At 38.6% G+C, this 20,268-nt stretch overlaps 1 protein-coding gene across 2 annotated transcripts in view; it reads right to left on the minus strand.

The window, feature by feature from the left end:
- Positions 1 to 399: 399 nt before the first annotated feature.
- Positions 400 to 20,268, minus strand: part of LOC124711429 (protein HGH1 homolog) — an 81,042-nt gene continuing 61,173 nt past the window's right edge. For both annotated transcript variants that reach the window (XM_047241498.1, XM_047241497.1), the window contains one exon: positions 400 to 727. In XM_047241498.1, the coding sequence (XP_047097454.1) occupies positions 625 to 727 (103 nt within the window). In that variant the 3' untranslated portion in view covers positions 400 to 624. The remainder of the gene's footprint in view (positions 728 to 20,268) is intronic.

The raw sequence follows: 20,268 nt of genomic DNA on the forward strand, positions 1-20,268 counted from the left end.
TTCTCTATCTCTCTATCTCTCTCTCTCTCTTTCTAAAATCATCTCTTATTCATAGCCCATTTCCAACACCTAACACTATTAAAAGCCTAACATAAGATGAGTATGACTGTGTGCAATAGACGTTAACAAAATAAGGTGACATCCATCTTCTCAGAAAGCACAGTGCTAAGCTCTTTGCTGCTTATTTTTCATCGTGGGAGTCTCTTCATTAATCTGTACGAAACATAAATCATAAACTCAGATAAATATACAGAAAATCACTTCTCTATGGTTATCAACAAATGAAGCCTATAAAATCAACACATTGCAAGCACTATACCTCCAGCAATGTCTATAACACCCTCTACCAAATACCTGATATTTCAATAAATAGCAGAAATGGTGACAAAAAGAGTACAATAAGTTTCAAAAAATAAAGACTTTATTAAAACATGTAAATAAATTTTATTGTATCACAATTTCACAACTCAATACAAAATAAAATTTGTTTAAAACTGTTCTTTCATGATGAATAATTAGTGGTGTTGTTACAGCACATCTCACTGCAGAGTGCACTACAGTGCACATGCAACCCAATCACCTCAGAGGACTGAAGCAAAGTCCAAGACATTTCATCAAATGAAATCAATCTTTAATAAAATCTTCATCCATCTTCTGAAACTTTTCACTCAGGTCTGGTGGAACCTCAACATTTTTCAAGTTGTCTTCTCCAATTTCATCTTCAGTCCTAGAATGAAGAATTCACAACATAAACGTTATTCATGTTAATCAACATCTAAGAACATAAAATATGCACACTGATATACTTGACTTTGAAGAGAATTATAGTTATGAAGTTAATCAAGCATTCTGCATTACAGGGCAGTGCAATTAAAAGTAGCCCACCTCCCCTTTGAATTTGAATGCAATATTTGATTTCTGATATAGAGTAAATAGTTACAACAGTGGACAGTTTAATGTAATAATTGATTATTAACATTCTTCTGTCAGCATTTCAGTTTATTTCAGCAATGAAGTTAGACATTTCTCTTTGTGGTCTGCAAAGTGACACTCTCAATAGAATAGAGAATTGAAACTGTGGAACCAAGTGGGAAAACAAATTCAATTAAGGAAACTGACAAAATTTTCGAGGTCAAATACCCAGATAGGGGGACTACCAGCAAAGCAAGCAATACAGAGCCTGTATAAAAATTGGAGCACCTATAGAGCCCAAAGAAGTCTACACATAAACTGTCCCAACAGGTGCATGTAATTAGGAGTAGTTTCCAACAGATATGGAAAAGTCTTAATTTGAAGCCATATCGTGTGACAGTTCTTTAGCAGTTGCAGGAGGACAGTCAGAAACATGTAGATTACTGTGTATCATGTTTTAATATCATCAATGATATCTGTTAGACTTTTCCATTACATCATGAGTGACAAAGAATGGTTTCATCTTTCCAGTCTCGAATTCACAGAACCCGAGGTACTAGGCAATGGAGAATCCTACCACTGTGTGTCAGCAATCACTCCATGATCAAAAAATCAGTGTTTGGTATGATGTAACAGTAATGTGCATCATTTGGACCGACATTTTCTGAGTCTATCCTCAACACGATTGCATGTATGGAAATTTTCGATACTTTTGTGCTCAGCTTATTGAATATGAAAGACAATACTGCTTCTTCCAGCAACACGCCTGCATCTAATGTAACCATGGAACAAGTCCACAATGTCTTCACTGGGGAACAAACTGTCAGCAAACATTTATGGCCACCACATTCACCAGATCTAACAATGTGATTTCTTCCTGTGGGGATACTTGAAGAGCAAGGTCTATGAAACAAATCCACACACAATATAGAAAATGAAAGACAACATCAAACGTGAAGTTACACCCAACAATACCCAAACTTGACATCAAGTGTATCAAATATGCTTAGTTGTGCACAGCTGTGTATTGATGTTGCAGGGGGCCACAAATTTTTCATTATAAATAAATGGTAAGTCCATTTCAACTTTTCATTTCCGTAATTTCACTGCATTTAATTTACACTTACACAAGCCACCTCTACCTGTGCCCCAACAGCATTAAGGCTCTTTGTATCCACTCAGTGCCATCAGAGATACATAACTGTGCTCAGGACACAAATTATGCAGTTATTCATCACAAGAAATCACATTTATCTTATGTTCGCTTGTGATATGATGACAAAATGCAATTATCTGTCATATTCTGCACTGGCATAAAGTGCACAGAAAACAAACCATGAAAACTCAACTCAACACTAGATTTATTCTGTTGTTTTACATGTTTTAAGATACACTCTTATTCTTCACTTATCAATGGTGGTCATCTTGAATAGAACACAGAACCTAGGCCTTACTAGGTGGCAACACTAAGCACTAGATCATGGAGCTTGAGATACATTATACATTGGAGGTAAATCAAATCCCTCTGTCCTCTTTTAACACAATGATTCAGGACTTAATGCAACAGTTTCAGTTATCTCATATGAAGCACACAACTTAATACTAGATTAAGCTTTATATCTTAAAAACTAACTGTACATCTTAAATAACATATGAACTTCAATATTATTAATAGTGGCATTTTGATATTTTTATAAAAAGCGCTACAGTTAAATAATTCTTTGTTCTTTACACATAGGATAACAACACATTTGTGAGGGTACAAGATTTACGAGGATTTTATAAGTAATAATTCTGATGGAGGTAGTGGTCTGGTGGGAAAATCACGTACTGTAGCAACAGATAAATGAAAAAGTGTGACGAGTTTTGAGTTAGTGAGAAGAGGAGCTTGAGGATTAAAGTTATGCCTAGTTGGGATCATAGTTTCTTCAGATTATTTTTTCTTGTGCTGTTGATGTCATTGTTGTTTGCCTGTTTGAGATATTCCTTTTTGTTGTTTGCCTGTTTGAGATATTCCTTTTGGGCTTTTGTGCAGCACTGAGTTTAGTCAAGCTGCACCTGACGTCACCCACAATTGAAGCAAACAGACGTCTACACCGTACATTGCTCCCAGAAATACTGATGAGACATATGTCTGAAGGACAAGAATGTCAACAGCATTAAGGCTCTTTTGTATGTTCATGTTAAAAGCTTGCTTGTAACAAGCAATGAGTGTGAGTTGTTGAATAAACAGTGAAGATTATTGTCCATAAGTTGTTGCATTAGAGTTACTAATAATTACTGTAATGAGTAATTAAGGAGAATCTGTTTGAGTCCATCAACTTTTACTGCATCAGAAGAGTTTGACAGAAATGGATCTCACAGCATGTACAACAGAATACATGAATAAGGTGTAGTTCTGTTTTAAGATGCACTGCTGCACATTTTCCTTCATGGTAAAAATGTGTAAATGATGTTTAGTAACAGACAAATGTTTTGTATTCTGAAATTTTGTCATATTTTAATAAAGTAACCAAAAGAAAGTTTAGGTGATGTGAAACAGTAATTTCAGTAGAAGAGTCTCCTTATTACACTCACACTAAAATGACTGGAAATATTATAGCATGAAAGATTTTGCAAATACCATGGACATTAAAGAAGTTGTTTTTTATGTGTAACAAGTCAAACAAAACTAAAGCTCACACTCGATGACAAATTACAATAACATAACAGTGAGGTTAGAAAGTTCATGCATAACAGCTAAACATTTTCCTTGATATGCTTTACTTCACTATGGACATCATTGTTATTTCTTTGGTGTCACTGGTTCTTGGGACTTTAGTTGTGGTCTACGGCATATTTTCTGTCTAATGCTTTGTCTCCTGCTGCAGGAGACACCTGCAGAGGCTGCAGGAACAGTGGATTAGGTTCAACAACATTTATTCCTTCAATATGCTACCAAAACCAACTAAACCAATATTAACACCCAACTCAAAGAACTTGTGAGCAACTTTTGTCTGGCAAATGCATATGAATCAGCAAATTGCATTATCCACTGGGAAAATTCATAAAGAAGAGATTGCCTTTAAAAGAAAATAATTAGGACTTAAATTGGACAAGGTGTTGGCTTTAGAATTAAATAAAATCAACAGATCTAAATCAAGTGGTGAATAAGCTCCAGCACCCACTTTGCTCTCGCACAGCAAACTTTGAGTATTCCATTGCGAACACAAGAATTGAAAGGCTATAAACAAAATTTCAGCTCTTTGAACTATCTGTAGCAGCAAAGTGCCTCAAGTATTCACTTTTTGGTCAAGTAAATGTTAGAGAACCTACCTAACTGTTTGTTCATACAGTCCCTTAGGATGCCTCCCACAGCAGGACACAAAATATTAGACATAAAAATATGCCTTACATCATAGTTAAAATCACAAACACTAGATGTCCCCAAGGCAGTAAACACCTACCATGAACACCAGCATTACACGAACATTGTGTTCCTACAAATACAAGCAAATTCGCCAAAATTTATTGCATAAGGGTGACTGAAATATTTACAAAAATGAAACTGAAAGAGAATAAACAAAAGGGAAGTTACACATAAATGTCCCATTTTCACTGAATTAATCAGGGGCAAAGCAGTTGGCCAAGATAAAAACGGAAAATGTACAGGCTTTTCCATCTTATCAAAGGACCCTTTCTGAAATTTACCTAAAGTTATTTTGTATAAACCATTCTTTAAAACACCCAGTATCATAATAAAATTCAGTTCAGACATCAAACAAAATCACAAGAATTAGTAAAACTGACGTCTCAAAATACAGGAAGGGTGAAATATAAAAACATACATAGTTTCAGATGCCTGAAGAATAATGAATAAGGACTGATGCTAAAGATCAAAAGACAATAGCTGCAAGCAAAACACATATTTTTTGTTGTATTCATAACATCAATATTAATGCGCATATTTTGTACCTAGAATGTGTAGAATTACCTACTGTGTGCCACATGCACACCGGTGTTATAGGTGGATTTCACCTGTTGGTTTTTGGTACAATGCTGGTTAGCAGTTCTGATCTGTCATGCATCTGAGTAATGATGTCACATTATATCTAGGAATCCATTTCTAACCAAAACTAGTTGTTTAATTAATTGTAACACAGCTGTGTGCTAAACCATGCTTTTCCAAAAATGAAAAATAAACTTTTGATTTAAAAAAATGTTGATAAGCTGCAGGGTCAAACTGGCCAGTTTTGGTCACCAAGAAGTGAAATGAAACAGTCTGCAATCTTTCATGTAAGAGTGATGATTTTGACAGCAGTGTGGCAGACTCTACCATCTTGATGAAGCTGTAAATATGTAACTGCCGTGTTGACCTACTGTGGTCACAAAACTGAGAAATGAGAGAAACAAATAAGTATCGTTCACTTTGAGAAGATGTCCTCACTCATCACCCTCAATAATCACGGGCCTGTAATGTAATTACACCACAACATCTCTCGCTGTGGGTGTGTGTGTATTGCGTGAATGACTACAGTTTTCTTTTTGTGAAATGTAGCAGATCTTGCCAATATGTAGCAGCCATTGGCATAATACTGTATGAGTATGATGGTTATAATACTGAACCTAAGTAATTTTTTTCAAGCAGTATTGGTTTAGATGCCTGTACATTAATAACAGCAATTCAGTATCTTATTTTTATTGAACTTATAATTAAAAATCTGCATGGAGGGGCACAGAGAACAATACTTTCCACATATGTTACACAGTGGCAAATCATTTGTTGTTGTTGTGGTCTTCAGCCCTGAGACTGGTTTGATGCAGCTCTCCATGCTACTCTATCTTGTGCAAGCTTCATCATCTCCCAGTACCTACTGCAACCTACATCCTTCTGAATCTGCTTGGTGTATTCATCTCTTGGTCTCCCTCTACGATTTTTACCCTCCACACTGCCCTCCAATGCTAAATTGGTGATCCCTTGATGCCTCAGAACATGTCCTACCAATAAATCCCTTCTTTTAGTCAAGTTGTGCCACAAACTTCTCTTCTCCCCAATCCTATTCAATACCTCCTCATTAGTTATGTGATCTACCCATCTAATCTTCAGCATTCTTCTGTAGCACCACATTTCGAAAGCTTCTATTCTCTTCTTGTCCAAACTATTTATTGTCCATGTTTCACTTCCATACATGGCTACACTCCATACAAATACTTTCAGAAATAACTTCCTGACATTTAAATCTATACTCGATGTCAACAAATTTCTCTTCTTCAGAACCGCTTTCCTTGCCATTGCCAGTCTACATTTTATATCCTCTCTACTTCGACCATCATCAGTTATTTTGCTCCCCAAATAGCAAAACTCCTTTACTACTTTAAGTGTCTCATTTCCTAATCTAATACCCTCAGCATCTCCCGACTTAATTCTACTACATTCCATTATCCTCATTTTGCTTTTGTTGATGTTCATTTTATATCCTCCTTTCAAGACGCTATCCATTCCGTTCAACTGCTCTTCCAAGTCCTTTGCTGTCTCTGACAGAATTACATTGTCATCGGCAAACCTCAACATTTTTATTTCTTCTCCATGGATTTTGATACCTACTCCGAATTTTTCTCTTGTTTCCTTCACTGCTTGCTCAATATACAGATTGAATAACATTGGGGAGAGGCTACAACCCTGTCTCACTACCTTCCCAACCACTGCTTCCCTTTCATGCCCCTCAACTCTTATAACTGCCATTTGGTTTCTGTACAAATTGTAAATAGCCTTTCATTCCCTGTATTTTACTCCTGCCACCTTCAGAATTTGAAAGAGAGTATTCCAGTTAACATTGTCAAAAGCTTTCTCTAAGTCTACAAATGCTAGAAACGTAGGTTTGCCTTTCCTTAATCTAGCTTCCAAGATAAGTCGTAGGGTCAGTATTTCCTCACGTGTTCCAACATTTCTATGGAATCCAAATTGATCTTCCCCGAGGTCAGCTTCTACTAGTTTTTCCATTCATCTGTAAAGAATTCGCGTTAGTATTTTGCAGTCATGGCTTATTAAACTAATAGTTCGGTAATTTTCACATCTGTCAACACCTGCTTTCTTTGGGATTGGAATTATTATATTCTTCTTGAAGTCTGAGGGAATTTCGCCTGTCTCATACATCTTTCTCACCAGATGGTAGAGTTTTGTCAGGACTGGCTCTCCCAAGGCTGTCAGTAGTTCTAATGGAATGTTATCTACTCCTGGGGCCTTGTTTCGACTCAGGTCTTTCAGTGCTCTGTCAAACTCTTCACGCAGTATCACATCTCCCATTTCATCTTCATCTACATCCTCTTCCATTTCCATAATATTGTCCTCAAATACATCGCCCTTGTATAGACCCTCTATATACTCCTTCCACCTTTCTGCGTTCCCTTCTTTGCTTAGAACTGGGTTTCCATCTGAGTTCTTGATATTCAAAAAAGTGGTTCTCTTTTCTCCAAAGGTCTCTTTAATTTTCCTGTAGGCAGTATCTATCTTAACCCTAGTGAGATAAGCCTCTACATCCTTACATTTGTCCTCTAGCCATCCTTGCTTAGCCATTTTGCACTTCCTGTCAATCTCATTTTTGAGATGTTTGTATTCCTTTTTGCCCGCTTCATTTATTGCATTTTTATATTTTCTCCTTTCATCAATTAAATTCAATATTTCTTCTGTTACCCAAGGATTTCTACTAGCCCTCGTCTTTTTACCTACTCGATCCTCTGCTGCCTTCACTACTTCATCCCTCAAAGCTACCCATTCTTCGTCTACTGTATTTCTTTCCCCCATTCCTGTCAATTGTTCCCTTATGCTCTCCCTTAAACTCTGTACAACCTCTGGTTTAGCCAGTTTATCCAGGTCCCCTCTCCTTAAATTCCCACCTTTTTGCAGTTTCTTCAGTTTTAATCTACAGTTCATAACCAATAGATTGTGGTCAGAGTCCACACCTGCCCCTGGAAATGTCTTACAATTTAAAACCTGGTTCCTAAATCTCTGTCTTATCATTACATAATCTATCTGATACCTTCTAGTGTCTCCAGGCTTCTTCCATGTATACAACCTTCTTTTATGATTCTTGAACCAATTGTTCTATGATTAAGTTGTGCTCTGTGCAAAATTCTACTAGGCAGCTTCCTCTTTCATTTCTTAGCCCCAATCCATATTCACCTACTACGTTTCCTTCTCTCCCTTTTCCTACTACCGAATTCCAATCACCCATGACTATTAAATTTTCGTCTCCCTTCACTATCTGAATAATTTCTTTTATTTCATCATACATTTCTTCAATTTCTTTGTCATCTGCAGAGCTAGTTGGCATGTAGACTTGTACTACTGTAGTAGGCGCGGGCTTCGTGTCTATCTTGGCCCCAATAATGCGTTCACTAAGCTGTTTGTAGTAGCTTACCTGCATTCCTATTTTTTTATTCATTATTAAACCTACTCCTGCATTACCCCTATTTGACTTTGTATTTATAACCCTGTATTCACCTGACCAAAAGTCTTGTTCCTCCTGCCACCGAACTTCACTAATTCCCACTATATCTAAATTTAACCTATCCATTTCCCTTTTTAAATTTTCTAACCTACCTGCCCGATTAAGGGATCTGACATTCCATGCTCCGATCCGTAGAATGCCAGTTTTCTTTCGCCTGATAACGATGTCCTCTTGAGTAGTCCCCGCCCGGAGATCCGAATGGGGGACTCTTTTACCTCCGGAATATTTTACCCATGAGGACGCCATCATCATTAACCATACAGTAGAGCTGCATCCCCTCGGGAAAAATTACTGCTGTAGTTTCCCCTTGCTTTCAACCATTCGCAGTACCAGCACAGCAAGGCCGTTTTGGTTCGTATTACATGGCCAGATCAGTCAATCATCCAGACTGTTGCCCCTGCAACTACTGAAAAGGCTGCTGCCCCTCTTCAGGAACCACACGTTTGTCTGGCCTCTCAACAGGTACCCCTCCGTTGTGGCTGCACCTACGGTACGGCTATCTGTATCGCTGAGGCACGCAAGCTTCCCCACCAACGGCAAGGTCCCAAGGTCCAGGGTTCATGGAGACGGGGGGGGGGGGGGGGGGGGGGGGGGGGGGGGGGGGGGGGAGCTAGCTTGGTGATATTTGGCATGATCTATGAACTATTCATTAAGTATTAGAAGCCACATACCTGATCACTATCATTAACATATGTATAAAAGAACCAATATTCAAATCAATTCAAAACCACAGCATACATCGTGTTCCTCCTACCTACAGTAACTTCTACGAAAAATTTTATGAAACTGATTTTAGTTATGCTTTTAAAGATTAACAAATTAATTAGCTCACAAGGAGTGAATCTGACATTTTTATATATTCTAATGTTAACTACTAAATATGGCAGTAAGTCAGTACAGCAAAGTCTGTAATTTTACTTGAATTTTATTTTACTTTATTATATAATGAAATAATAAGCAACCAGCTACATAAAAGCAATTTAATTTCTAGACCAGTTTCAGGCAGTTAGTGCCTTCTTCAGACGGCTGTACAGGAAAATACAACATAAATTAGTAGAAGTCAGATAAGAATATTACAATTAGGGACACAAAGTTTAAAAGATATTTTTAAAAATTAAAAGAGAAAAAAATGGTACATACTTATGCCTATCGCATTATTTGGAAGTGTCAATAATGAAGTGCATACAGCACAATCCCGTGCCTCTAAAAGACATATGCAGGAGCAATAAGTAATTATTTAATTTTATTTTATTTTATTCTTATGCGAATTTTAAATTTTGTTAGAGACCATAATTGCTTTATGTATTACATAGGTCACATAGAGGGCACCACACAGCCAACCGATATTATTCTCTGCAAAGCCTACCTTCATTACACAGTAGTCTCTAATGAACAGTGATGAGAGCCTCAACACAGGTGTAGTCCCACTAGAGCATGTACAAGTACTCCAAAATGCTGGTATAGAATTTAATGTACAAGTGACACAGGTTATGCCACAAGTTGTGATTTTCATATACTATGTTCTACCAAGGTAGGAAGTAACCTCAGCAGACAAAGTGTATTCAGTATTCAGTTTATTCACCATTGACCACTTACAGTGGAATAGGTCTGAACATTAAATATACAATTAACAATAACTTTACAGTAAAGTTTTTACAATTTAATTCCTTTTCTTTTAGGAATATTCTTATATACTAATGTCAATGATTATTTCAAAATATTCTGTTATCTTATAAAATGGGTGTTTGAGTAACCAGTCATAAACTTTACATTTGAAAATATTACTGGTCAGTGACCGAGCAGATGCTGGAAGTTTATTGAAGAGTTTTAAACTCATTATTTTGTGTGAGTTTGCAGTCTTTGTGAGTCTGTGTCTTGGTATGTCAAAGTTCAGTTTGCCTCTGGTGTTGTGGGGATGTATGTTCTCTCTGGTCTCGAACTCATTTAAGTTGCTTTTGACATAAAGCAGTGCTGTGTAGATGCATGGATTCACAACAGTTAATATCATGTGCTTGATAAAGAGGGGGCGGCAGTGTTCCTTGGGCTTAGCTTTGCTCATTATTCTGATTACTTTTTTTTGAATTTTCAGAATTTCACTGACAAAGCAAGAATGTCCCCATAACAATATGCCGTAGGAAATCTGTGACTGAAACAGGCCAAAATATACCACCATTAGATACTCATCAGTGACTACATCTGTCAGTCTCCAGATGAGATAACACACTCTTGCTATTCTCTTGCAGATATGGCTAATGTGTTCCTCCCAGTTTAATTTTGAATCAATGTGGAATCCTAACAATTTTATTGATTTGCTTTCAACAGCTGTAGTTAAACCCAGAATTAGCTCTTGTGTTTTATCAGGATTACACAGGAGTTCATTAGAAGAAAACCAATCCATTACTAGTTCTAGTTTTTCCTGTGTTGCCTGATGCAGTTCTGTTGTGTTCATGGTGTGTATTGAGCAATGTTGTATCATCTGCGTAATACACAATTGAATTTGCTCCTACATGGTGAGGTAAGTCATTAATTGCAATGATGAACAGAAAAGGACCTAGGACCGAGCCCTGAGGCACTCCAATCTGAACTTCCTTCAGTGAGGAGCATCTATTTTTAATTGATACAAACTGTCACCTGTTATGTAAGTATGATTCGATTACATGCAAAGATGGCTTGTGTATGCCATAAAATTCCAGTTTTGCAAGTAGGGTGTTAGATGGTATGCAGTCAAAGGCTTTGCTAAGATCACAGAGTACGACTGATACTAGATCCTTATTTTCGAATGCAGTTAACACCTGGTTAACAACTTCAGTGACAGCAGTAGTGGTATTTTTACCATGTTGGTATGCAAACTGTCTGTTGGAGAGGAGATCATGCTTGTCAAAATAGTTATTTAGTTCACTGTACATTACATATTCAAAAACTTTAGCGAAAATTGGGACAATAGAAACTGGTCGATAGTTTTGGGGCAGATGCTTATCTCCCTTTTTAAAGGAAACTGGTCGATAGTTTTGGGGCAGATTCTTATCTCCCTTTTTAAAGACTGGTATCACTTTAGCAGTTTTGAGTGCATCTGGGAAAACTCCAGATTCTAAACACATATTAAAAATGAAAGAAAGAGGTTGACAGATAAGGTGTATTATTTTTTTTTCATTACATAGTTAGAAAACCAATAACAGTCCATACTTTTGGAGTTGGTGAACCTTGCCACAGCTTTTACAATATCCTCTGGGGTGACAACATTCCAGTGGAAAGTATACATCCTATGGGGCACAGCACCAAGATGATCTAGTGCACAAGTGCCATTTTGCTTGATTTTGTTTTTCAGCTCACTAACTGAGGTTAGGAAGTAATTATTTACTTCTTCAGGGACCAGCACTGCATCTTGTGTATGGGTTTGCGAATTATATTGGTTGACGATATCCCATGCTGCTTTACATTTGTTGGGAGCACTTTCAATGTAATGCTTGTTTTTTGGCCAAGGACAGTTTGTCTTTGTAGATTTTTTTTACATTTTAGATAAGCTCTATAAGAAGTATTATCAAGCTCAAGTCCTTGTTTACAAGAATTTTTATATATTCTGTACAGTCTGAGCATCTCCTCCCTAGTGAGAGCTAGCTCATCTGTATACCATTTTAGCTGTTTGTTTTTCTGTTTATGCTTAGCGCTACTTTTGATTAATGGTGAGCAAGAGTACCATAACTCTATGAGCATTTCCAGGAAGTTGTTAAACACCATTTCACCAGCACCCTTCCCAGGTTGTGTGTTGTATACAAAGTCCCAGTTAACATCAGATATTTTGTTGATAAATAAATTAATATATTCATCTTTCTGCCCTCTTACCCATGTGGCATTAGGCTTGATTCTGACCGATTTGTCTGATTTAGGCAACTGATCACAGGAGAATGTTAAAATCAATGGTTCATGATCAGCTAGGGCTCCACTGGCAAGTCTGACGTCATACATATCTCTAGAAAAATTTACTATAATATTATCTAAGCACGCCTTATCCCGTGTTGGTGTGTAATTTGTACATTGTAAATTTAGTGATCTTAAGATATTAAAAAATGTTCTAGTAACATGTTCATCACTGTTGGCCATTTCAATGTTGAAATTGCCACAGATAATTAGTTTTATGTTAGATTTTAGTATTTTCCTCACAAGCAGCTCAAATCTTTCGAAAAATGTATTTACATCTTCTCCTGGTGATCTATATAAGCTAACAATTATAGTATTCTCTATGTTTAGTCTTATACAGCTAAATTCTCCATCTAGTTCTGCACAGTAAGAGCTGACATCTATTTTAGTAAACATTATACTATCTTTAACAAATATTAGGACACCTCCATTCTGTCTTTCACTTCTACACATAATGTCTCCAACAGCATACCCTTGAGGAACAAAATATTGTACTTGATCTTCTGTCAGCCAATGTTCTGAGATACAAACAACATCAACGTTTTCAATACTGCAAAAATGTTCTAATTGTAATACTTTGTTCCTAATGCAGCGAATGTTCGTTTGCATCACAGTAACAGATTTATCTTTATTGTTTATTGTCTGTGAACACTCTCTCATTCGAATGTCGCTTTTAGCACCTAGTTCAAATACAGGAGGTTCATTACCCGCCAATTCACAGACTTTTATACTAAAAAATGATGTACATTCCAGGTGTTACTCAAACTGCTACTTTCGTAGATTGTTTTATTCCGTGCGAGTCTCTTTAATTATTTCATTGAGACGTTCGCACACAAACTTTTTCCCTTCATAGTTTAGGTGATGCCCATGTCTGGTGTGAAGGTTATGCTGCAGTTTACTTATATCGACCACAGCACAATTTGCGTATTCAGAGCACAGTTTCTTTATTTTAATATTCGTTGTTCGAATTTCTTTATTAACGCACGAACTATAGATTAGATCGTGCCTATGAGGCACTGTAGCAACAACTGTATTCCTTGATTTATTTTTTTCTAGAAAGTTCTTAAGCACTTTTACGCAGACATCTGCCTCATTTTTCACAACATCATTTGATCCCGTTACGCATACGACAAAGTCATTTTATTGTGTGGATTTTGTTTGAATGCAAGGGTCTAAAACGTGTTTAGTTCCCACTCCAGGTTTAACAACACTGGTCACTGCTAAACCTGGATTTATTTCTCGAAACATACTTGATAAATTCCTGCCATGGCGGTCTGTTAGAAAAAGCACACTTTTCTTTTTACCTGTTGTTCCCTGTTTATCCACATTTTTCCCAGAGTGATTATTCATTTTCAGCGCTTTGTCTTTTGAATGGTCTGGATCATTTACACTGTCTTTAACACCGTCACTGGACTGCAGAACACCGTATTTGTTTTTATCCGTAAATGTAACTGCTGTTGCAAAGTTCGTTTTTGTTTTTCCAGCTAAAGTCCTACCTTTGTGTCTCACTACTGTGCACTCGGATGATTTGTGCCTTTCATCAGGTGCCACTTCCCTTGATTTGTTCTTCGACCATAGTTCCCGATTTTCATTCTTGAGTGTGGTGATTTCGCTTCTTAAAGTGTTGACTAAGAATTGTAGACCTGAAACTCGTTCTCTTAAATTTGTTATTTCGACGTTAAAATTCTCGCACACTCCCTTTTTTAGCACATAACTGTAACTTTTTCTAGTATTAGAGTAACACACTTCTACACTCGCGGCCATGCTTGTGACTGTGCAGCATGCTTGTGCAGCAGAATTACAGGGTGTCAGTCAGAAGTGCCAACTTGTTACCACTCAGTATAAAGTCTTATGCTGATATAATGGCCAGGGATGCTGTCATTAGATTGATCCCCAACAACTGGTCCACAAAGAAATTGTGGCAGTGCAGTACTCACTTAAGCTACAATCCACACAAACACATTCATGGTGGGCTAATCCCCACAATGCTCCATCCGCTTGTGCTGCAGCTTGGGTTTCCAACCTGAGAATGTCAATGTCCTCAGTCCATGGTCTGATATCCATCTAGCAGCATTCAACAAGTTATTTATTAATGTGTGTATCAACAGGAAGTCACTTCAGTTGTGAGTGACATTGGCACTGTGGCTTCTCCATTAATTCTCACACATATCTGCAGATTGGTGTACCATTATTGTCACCCACTACACACTGTCTTGCAAGTTACAACAGGCAACAAATCTCCATAGTGGACCAATTTAAGGTGGACATGATGTACAAGAATTTGGTCTGTCCATTAACCTGCTACAAGAAACATTTGGGTGAATTGGATGCTTTCACAGCCTTTGGATTTACAGTCTCTGAACTGGTCCATCAGGTTTCCAAGCAAATGCTGTACCAAGAACTTTATGATGGTTGGGTGGTTGGTTGATTTGGGGAAGGAGACCGGACAGCGTGGTCATTAGTCTCATCGGATTAGGGAAGGATGGGGAAGGAAGTCAGCCATGCCCTTTCAGAGGAACCATCCCGGCATTTGCCTGGAGTGATTTAGGGAAATCACGGAAAACCTAAATCAGGATGGCCGGACGCGGGATTGAACTGTCGTCCCCCCGAATGCGAGAACTTTATGAACATTGCAACAGATTTCCAGATATTTTTTGCCTGGGCTCAGCACACTAAGGATTTTACTGCTTATATCACCTTTAAAACCACTTAGCAGCCTTGTTTCTTCAGGCATGGCCTATGCTGCTAGCGCTTCAGAAACAAGTCAAGTAAGAACTATGGGCAGGCTCATGGTTTTGATGATGTGACTGACTCACCGAGCCAATTAGCTATGCTGCTAGTGATCATCAAGAGACCATCCAGTAAGCTCTGTAAATGCAATACAACGATTTTATAGTGAAAATGCACAGGCAGTGATCAATATTTACCCCATCCCATATCAAGACGAATTGGTGGTGAAGCTGGTGGGGTGGGGGATAAGTATTTACCAAAAGTGGATCTTCCAGAGACACATCTGCAGCTTCCACTTGATGACACATCTCAGAAGTCCCTAGGGTCATCACACCCTATGGACTACACAAATACAAACAGCTGGGTTTTGGCACAGGGACGGCTCCTACACTTTTTCTCCATTCCTTGGAGCACCTCACAAATGTATTACTTGTTGTATCAGATGTCTGAACGATACTGTGGTCAGTGGTCCCTCCACGGAGGACATCTTCGCAACCTTCAGCTTCTTTTTCAGACGCTCAGGGTAGGGGTCTTAACTGAGTCTGAATAAATCACAATTCTTTCATCCCTCTGTTGACTATCTTGGACATGTGATTTTCCATCAGGGGATTCAGTAGACACACAGTCACATCGCTGCCACTGATGCTCTTACACAGTCCAAAAACCTGAAATGACTCATAACTTTTCTGGGCTAAGTGCTTATTATCATAAATTCATTCCATGGGGTACTACCATTGTGTATCCTCTAAATCAGTGCCATATTTTATGGACTATAAGATGCATTTTTTCTTCAAAAACTTGCCTCTAAAATTCAGGTGCACCTTATACTCAAAATTAATATAAAGATGTCCAGTGTTCAATTTAAAACTCCTGCCAGTCTTAAAAATGGCCATATATTCAATGCTGCAGGAAACCTATCTCTATCTGACAATACGGGGATTCATAAGCTTGTTAAGAAGGTGTCCTTCCCATTCCACCATCACAAGCCCAGTTCAGTTTTATAAACTAAGATTTTTTTTTTAAATCTAGCTTTGTAATCTAATAACAAAAATGGAATAAAATGGTAGTTTAAAAAAAAAAAAAAGAAAAAAGAAAAACCAGTTTAAAAATTAAGATGTCTCTTATAGTCCATAAAATACAGTACTGAAAAAGTGTATTTTGTTTGTCTGAACAACTGCATGTGTCGCAGCATTCATAATGTTTAAAGATAGTCTTTGTTCATCCTCTTGCCTACCCACATTTCAGCCAGGTAAGCAACTTGTCTTGGCTCTGAAGCATCACAGTTTGAGCTCGGAACTGTTCTAGTTCCTTGAAATTCTGGGAGTTCAGAGTACTCAATAGCATTCAACTCCTAGATGCTAAATGTGGTGCAGAAGAATTATTCACAATTGAGAATGAGGCCCTTGCCATCATTTACATGGTCCATAATTTTTTCTAATACATTAGAAGTTTCACTTCATCACAGACCACAAGCCACCTGCCTCCCTCTTTAGCCCCTCTGCACGTCTACCACATGAGATGGCCCACAGACTGTAACAGTAGGCTCTGTCCCTCAGCCATTACAATTATGAGATTCACTTCCATCCAACAGCTCAGCATCCAACACGGATGCCCCCTCACATTGGTCTGTGGGTTCCTAGACCTGCTTCGAGCAGGAGGAAACTGTTTATTCTCAATGAAGAAGCTCAGCAATCAGTAGATGGCTTCCCTATTATGAGCTCATATGTATCTGATGTCATCAGTGGGGATCATGTTCTATGCCAGGTGCCTCAGAATATCTGGTAGGGATGGACAGAACAACTAGCAGCCTGAGCATTGGACCCTATCCATAATTATTTTATGCTGCACCACAGATTGATTCTCATTGAAGGCATGATGACAGAGCATGCTATGCCATGGGTGGTCAATCCTGTATTCCTCTGGTGTCACATGCTTCAGCAGTGGCATCACACCCACAGGGGGTGTCACAGACGTCTGTGGTCATGTGACCACCGGGAAATTGAACCCAAGTGTACGGGTCACCAAGCCACTCTGCAGCAATGTTATTTGCCATAGCTGGCACCAACAAAACCTCAGGGACACATCCTCCTGGATTTCGCGGGCCCCTTCTTGGACTCATTTTAGTTGTCTGTTGCTGATGTGTACTTCCATACCCCAAACATTGTCAATTGCCTCTACTTTTCGTGTCCTCTCCTGGATCCTTTCCTTTGAAGGTCATACTTGTACTCTGGTGATGGATAATGGCACACATTTCACCTCCGAACTTTCAATAATTTTGTGAACAGCACGACATTCACCATGTCATGGCACCCCCATTTCATCCATAGTCCAACAGAGAGGCAAAACGTCTTATGCAGATCTTTAAAACACAAATGAAGAAGTAGATCGGAGATATTCTGGTAAAAGAAGCATTCACACATTTTCTTAGTTCTTACAGGTACATTTCTATTGACGAGAAGAGCCCAGCGAAATTGCTTCTTGGGCTTCAGCCACACACCTTGCTGCTGCTCCTGTTGCTGAACCTTAACCAGGCTCTTGCACCACTGTTGCCATGCGCTATGTGCCTGGGACATGTCTGGGCTCTCACTTTTGGTTATCAGGAGCCCTGGATTCCAGCAGTTGTCCATAGGCAGCAGGGTTGGTGTGTCTTCACTAAACAGACAGGTAACAGGCTGGTGGCTCACCATTGCAACCAACTTCAACTGCAGGTGGGGAAACCAATTCCCAAACCCCTCCACCTTTTGGATCTTGGTGTTCCATCCCCTTCTTCACCTCTCAAGACACATCCTCCCTCTCTGGTCTGTTCTCCGTCACTGTGTTACCATTTACTCCCAGTGCCTGCCCCTGGCAGAGTCATCATCGTCAGGCCACTCCAGCACTACTCTCCAGGTACTGCCAACAGAGAGCTTTTGTCCGTGTCACACCTGGAGAGCTCCAATGCCTGAGGCCGTGGACATCGGCTCCCTACATACCTTGAAGCAGCACATAGTGTTGGGGATGGATGTCTGGTTCACACTGACTCTCCATCATCTGCACTGTTTACGATCAGTGCCACCATGGCTCACTGACATGCAAACCCAGAACAAAGAACTTCCTCTAACATTCACTATTGTACAATCATCATAGTTACTTGGACTCAGCTCTCGGGAAAAATTAGTGCATTGTATTGTGTGTGCTGGATTGATTGTACTCTGGAACTTACATCGAACTGCAGATTTGAGTTCTCATTAAAACTGTCCAAACTTGTGCACATTCTTACTTGTGTGTAAAGTTACTATAGCCAAGAATTTTTCTGACCACCCTCATCTGAACAAAATTTCATTTTGGTCAAGTTGATACTTTTATGCAATAATGTCTGTCAGGTCCCAACCTTACTTACGGATTAGTTTTGTTTACAGAGCTTTTTAATGCAGTTGTTTGCACCGGACACAGATTCATAAACTTGAAAACAATGTCCTTATTTAATTATTCATTTTGGACAGTCTACTGCCACTGAAAAATTACCCAATATAGGCAAAGGTTTATAAAGAGTCTGCTCCTTCATTTTCAATAATTAAGAAGTTGGCAACTAAAATGCAACAAAGTCATACTTCCCTTGAAGATGATCCATCTGCACAACACCCCAAAAACTCCTTCCACAGATGAAAATACATTATCTTGGTTTATCATCACTTAACATGTGTAAAACAGCTGACACCATTGCCCCATCAAACATACCAGTTATTTTATGCAAGGAATCAACTATGAGAAAGTCCTGCATTTGTTGAAAGCTGATTGCAATGTAAATATGAAAATGAATTTCCCAGACATATTTAGGGAATGAAATTGATGCTGTATGTTGATTTTTATTGTGAATGAGACACGAGTGCATTATTTATTTATTCTACAATTACAACAGCAAATGTTAAGAAACATATAATTTGCAATTCTACATTTAAAGATATAGACACAAAGGTAATATGCTTAACGGTTTGTTCTTGGGCTGCACAACTGCAGGCTGGGGAGTTCTGGAGTCCCCATTTGTTCATCGTAGCATTGCACCTGGCATGACCAGTTCTTATCCTGTTCAGCCTTGTACACTCACTTCTCTTCAGATCAAATTCTGGCAGGCTGGCAGATGGATCTTTAACACCTTGAGTTTTTATTGTTGCACCTTTCCATCTCTTGCATCACTCATCTTTAATGTCAAACGTCATCTCGTTTCTTCCATTATGTCCCACTGAAATGTGTGTTACTACATGGTCTGAAGGAGGCTCATTAAGGAACTGTAGGAACTGATAGGTCTTGTGGGTAGTGAGGATAATGCAGCTCCTTCAGTTCTCAGTTGGTTGCTTCTTGGTATCAAAATTCAGTTGGTGGAATGTTACCAACAGTGTGCAACCAAGGGATCATTGTAGATTTTAGTATACCTGTAAAAATTCCAACTGATTCATTCAGATGGATGTCCAGTTTCCTTGTATGAGCACTTTGTTGCCATACTGGAGCACAGCAATCAGCTACTGGGTATACTAATGTCAAAGCTGAAGTGTGTAGAGTAGATACTTCAGCACCCCACATTGTTGGTTGAATGGATGATAAAAGGGACCAAACTACTAGGGCATCAATCCCTTTTCCCTCGAACAAATAGGTCTACATGACTGTACATCAGAGATGGCCTACCATACAAAACTCAGCGGAAGAAAATCCCAAGGTCTAACAAAAGTGAACAAAGCCATCTGGCCTTAATTTACATTAATTTCTTCTTTCTCAGCGTCCCTTCACATTAACCACTCCTTCCTTCACTCCTTTTAGTTTTCTACATCTTTCATTTTCGTACTGTCTATTTTTCGCTGTTCCCCTCTAACCTCTGTTACGTGCAATGCACTTAGCTTTTTACTCTCATTAACTCATACACAATGTTTTAGCAGTAATCTGTCTTGCATATTAACTTGTCTTCCATCTTTAAGCTCTCCGGTTTTCAAATCTCATCCAGTGCAGTTCCCTTCTCATCCAATTCAATAAATCCCGTGACCCACAGTTCAGGGTGACTTTTCCGAAATCTACCCATTTTCCTAGACCTCTCCAGGCCTTTTCCTTCAGCCCTCTTCCTTCTCCTTCAACACTTCTGCCTGAAGAAGGAGCCACTCACTCCAAAAGCTAGCCTAATTATAACCTCCTCCTATGTGTGTGTTCTGCCGCCACTTTATGAGAAGATTTTTCGCGTATCCAGTTACATTATATTGTC

The sequence above is a fragment of the Schistocerca piceifrons genome, chromosome 8, assembly GCF_021461385.2.
Source record: "Schistocerca piceifrons isolate TAMUIC-IGC-003096 chromosome 8, iqSchPice1.1, whole genome shotgun sequence".
Classification (NCBI taxonomy): Eukaryota; Metazoa; Arthropoda; class Insecta; order Orthoptera; family Acrididae; genus Schistocerca; species Schistocerca piceifrons.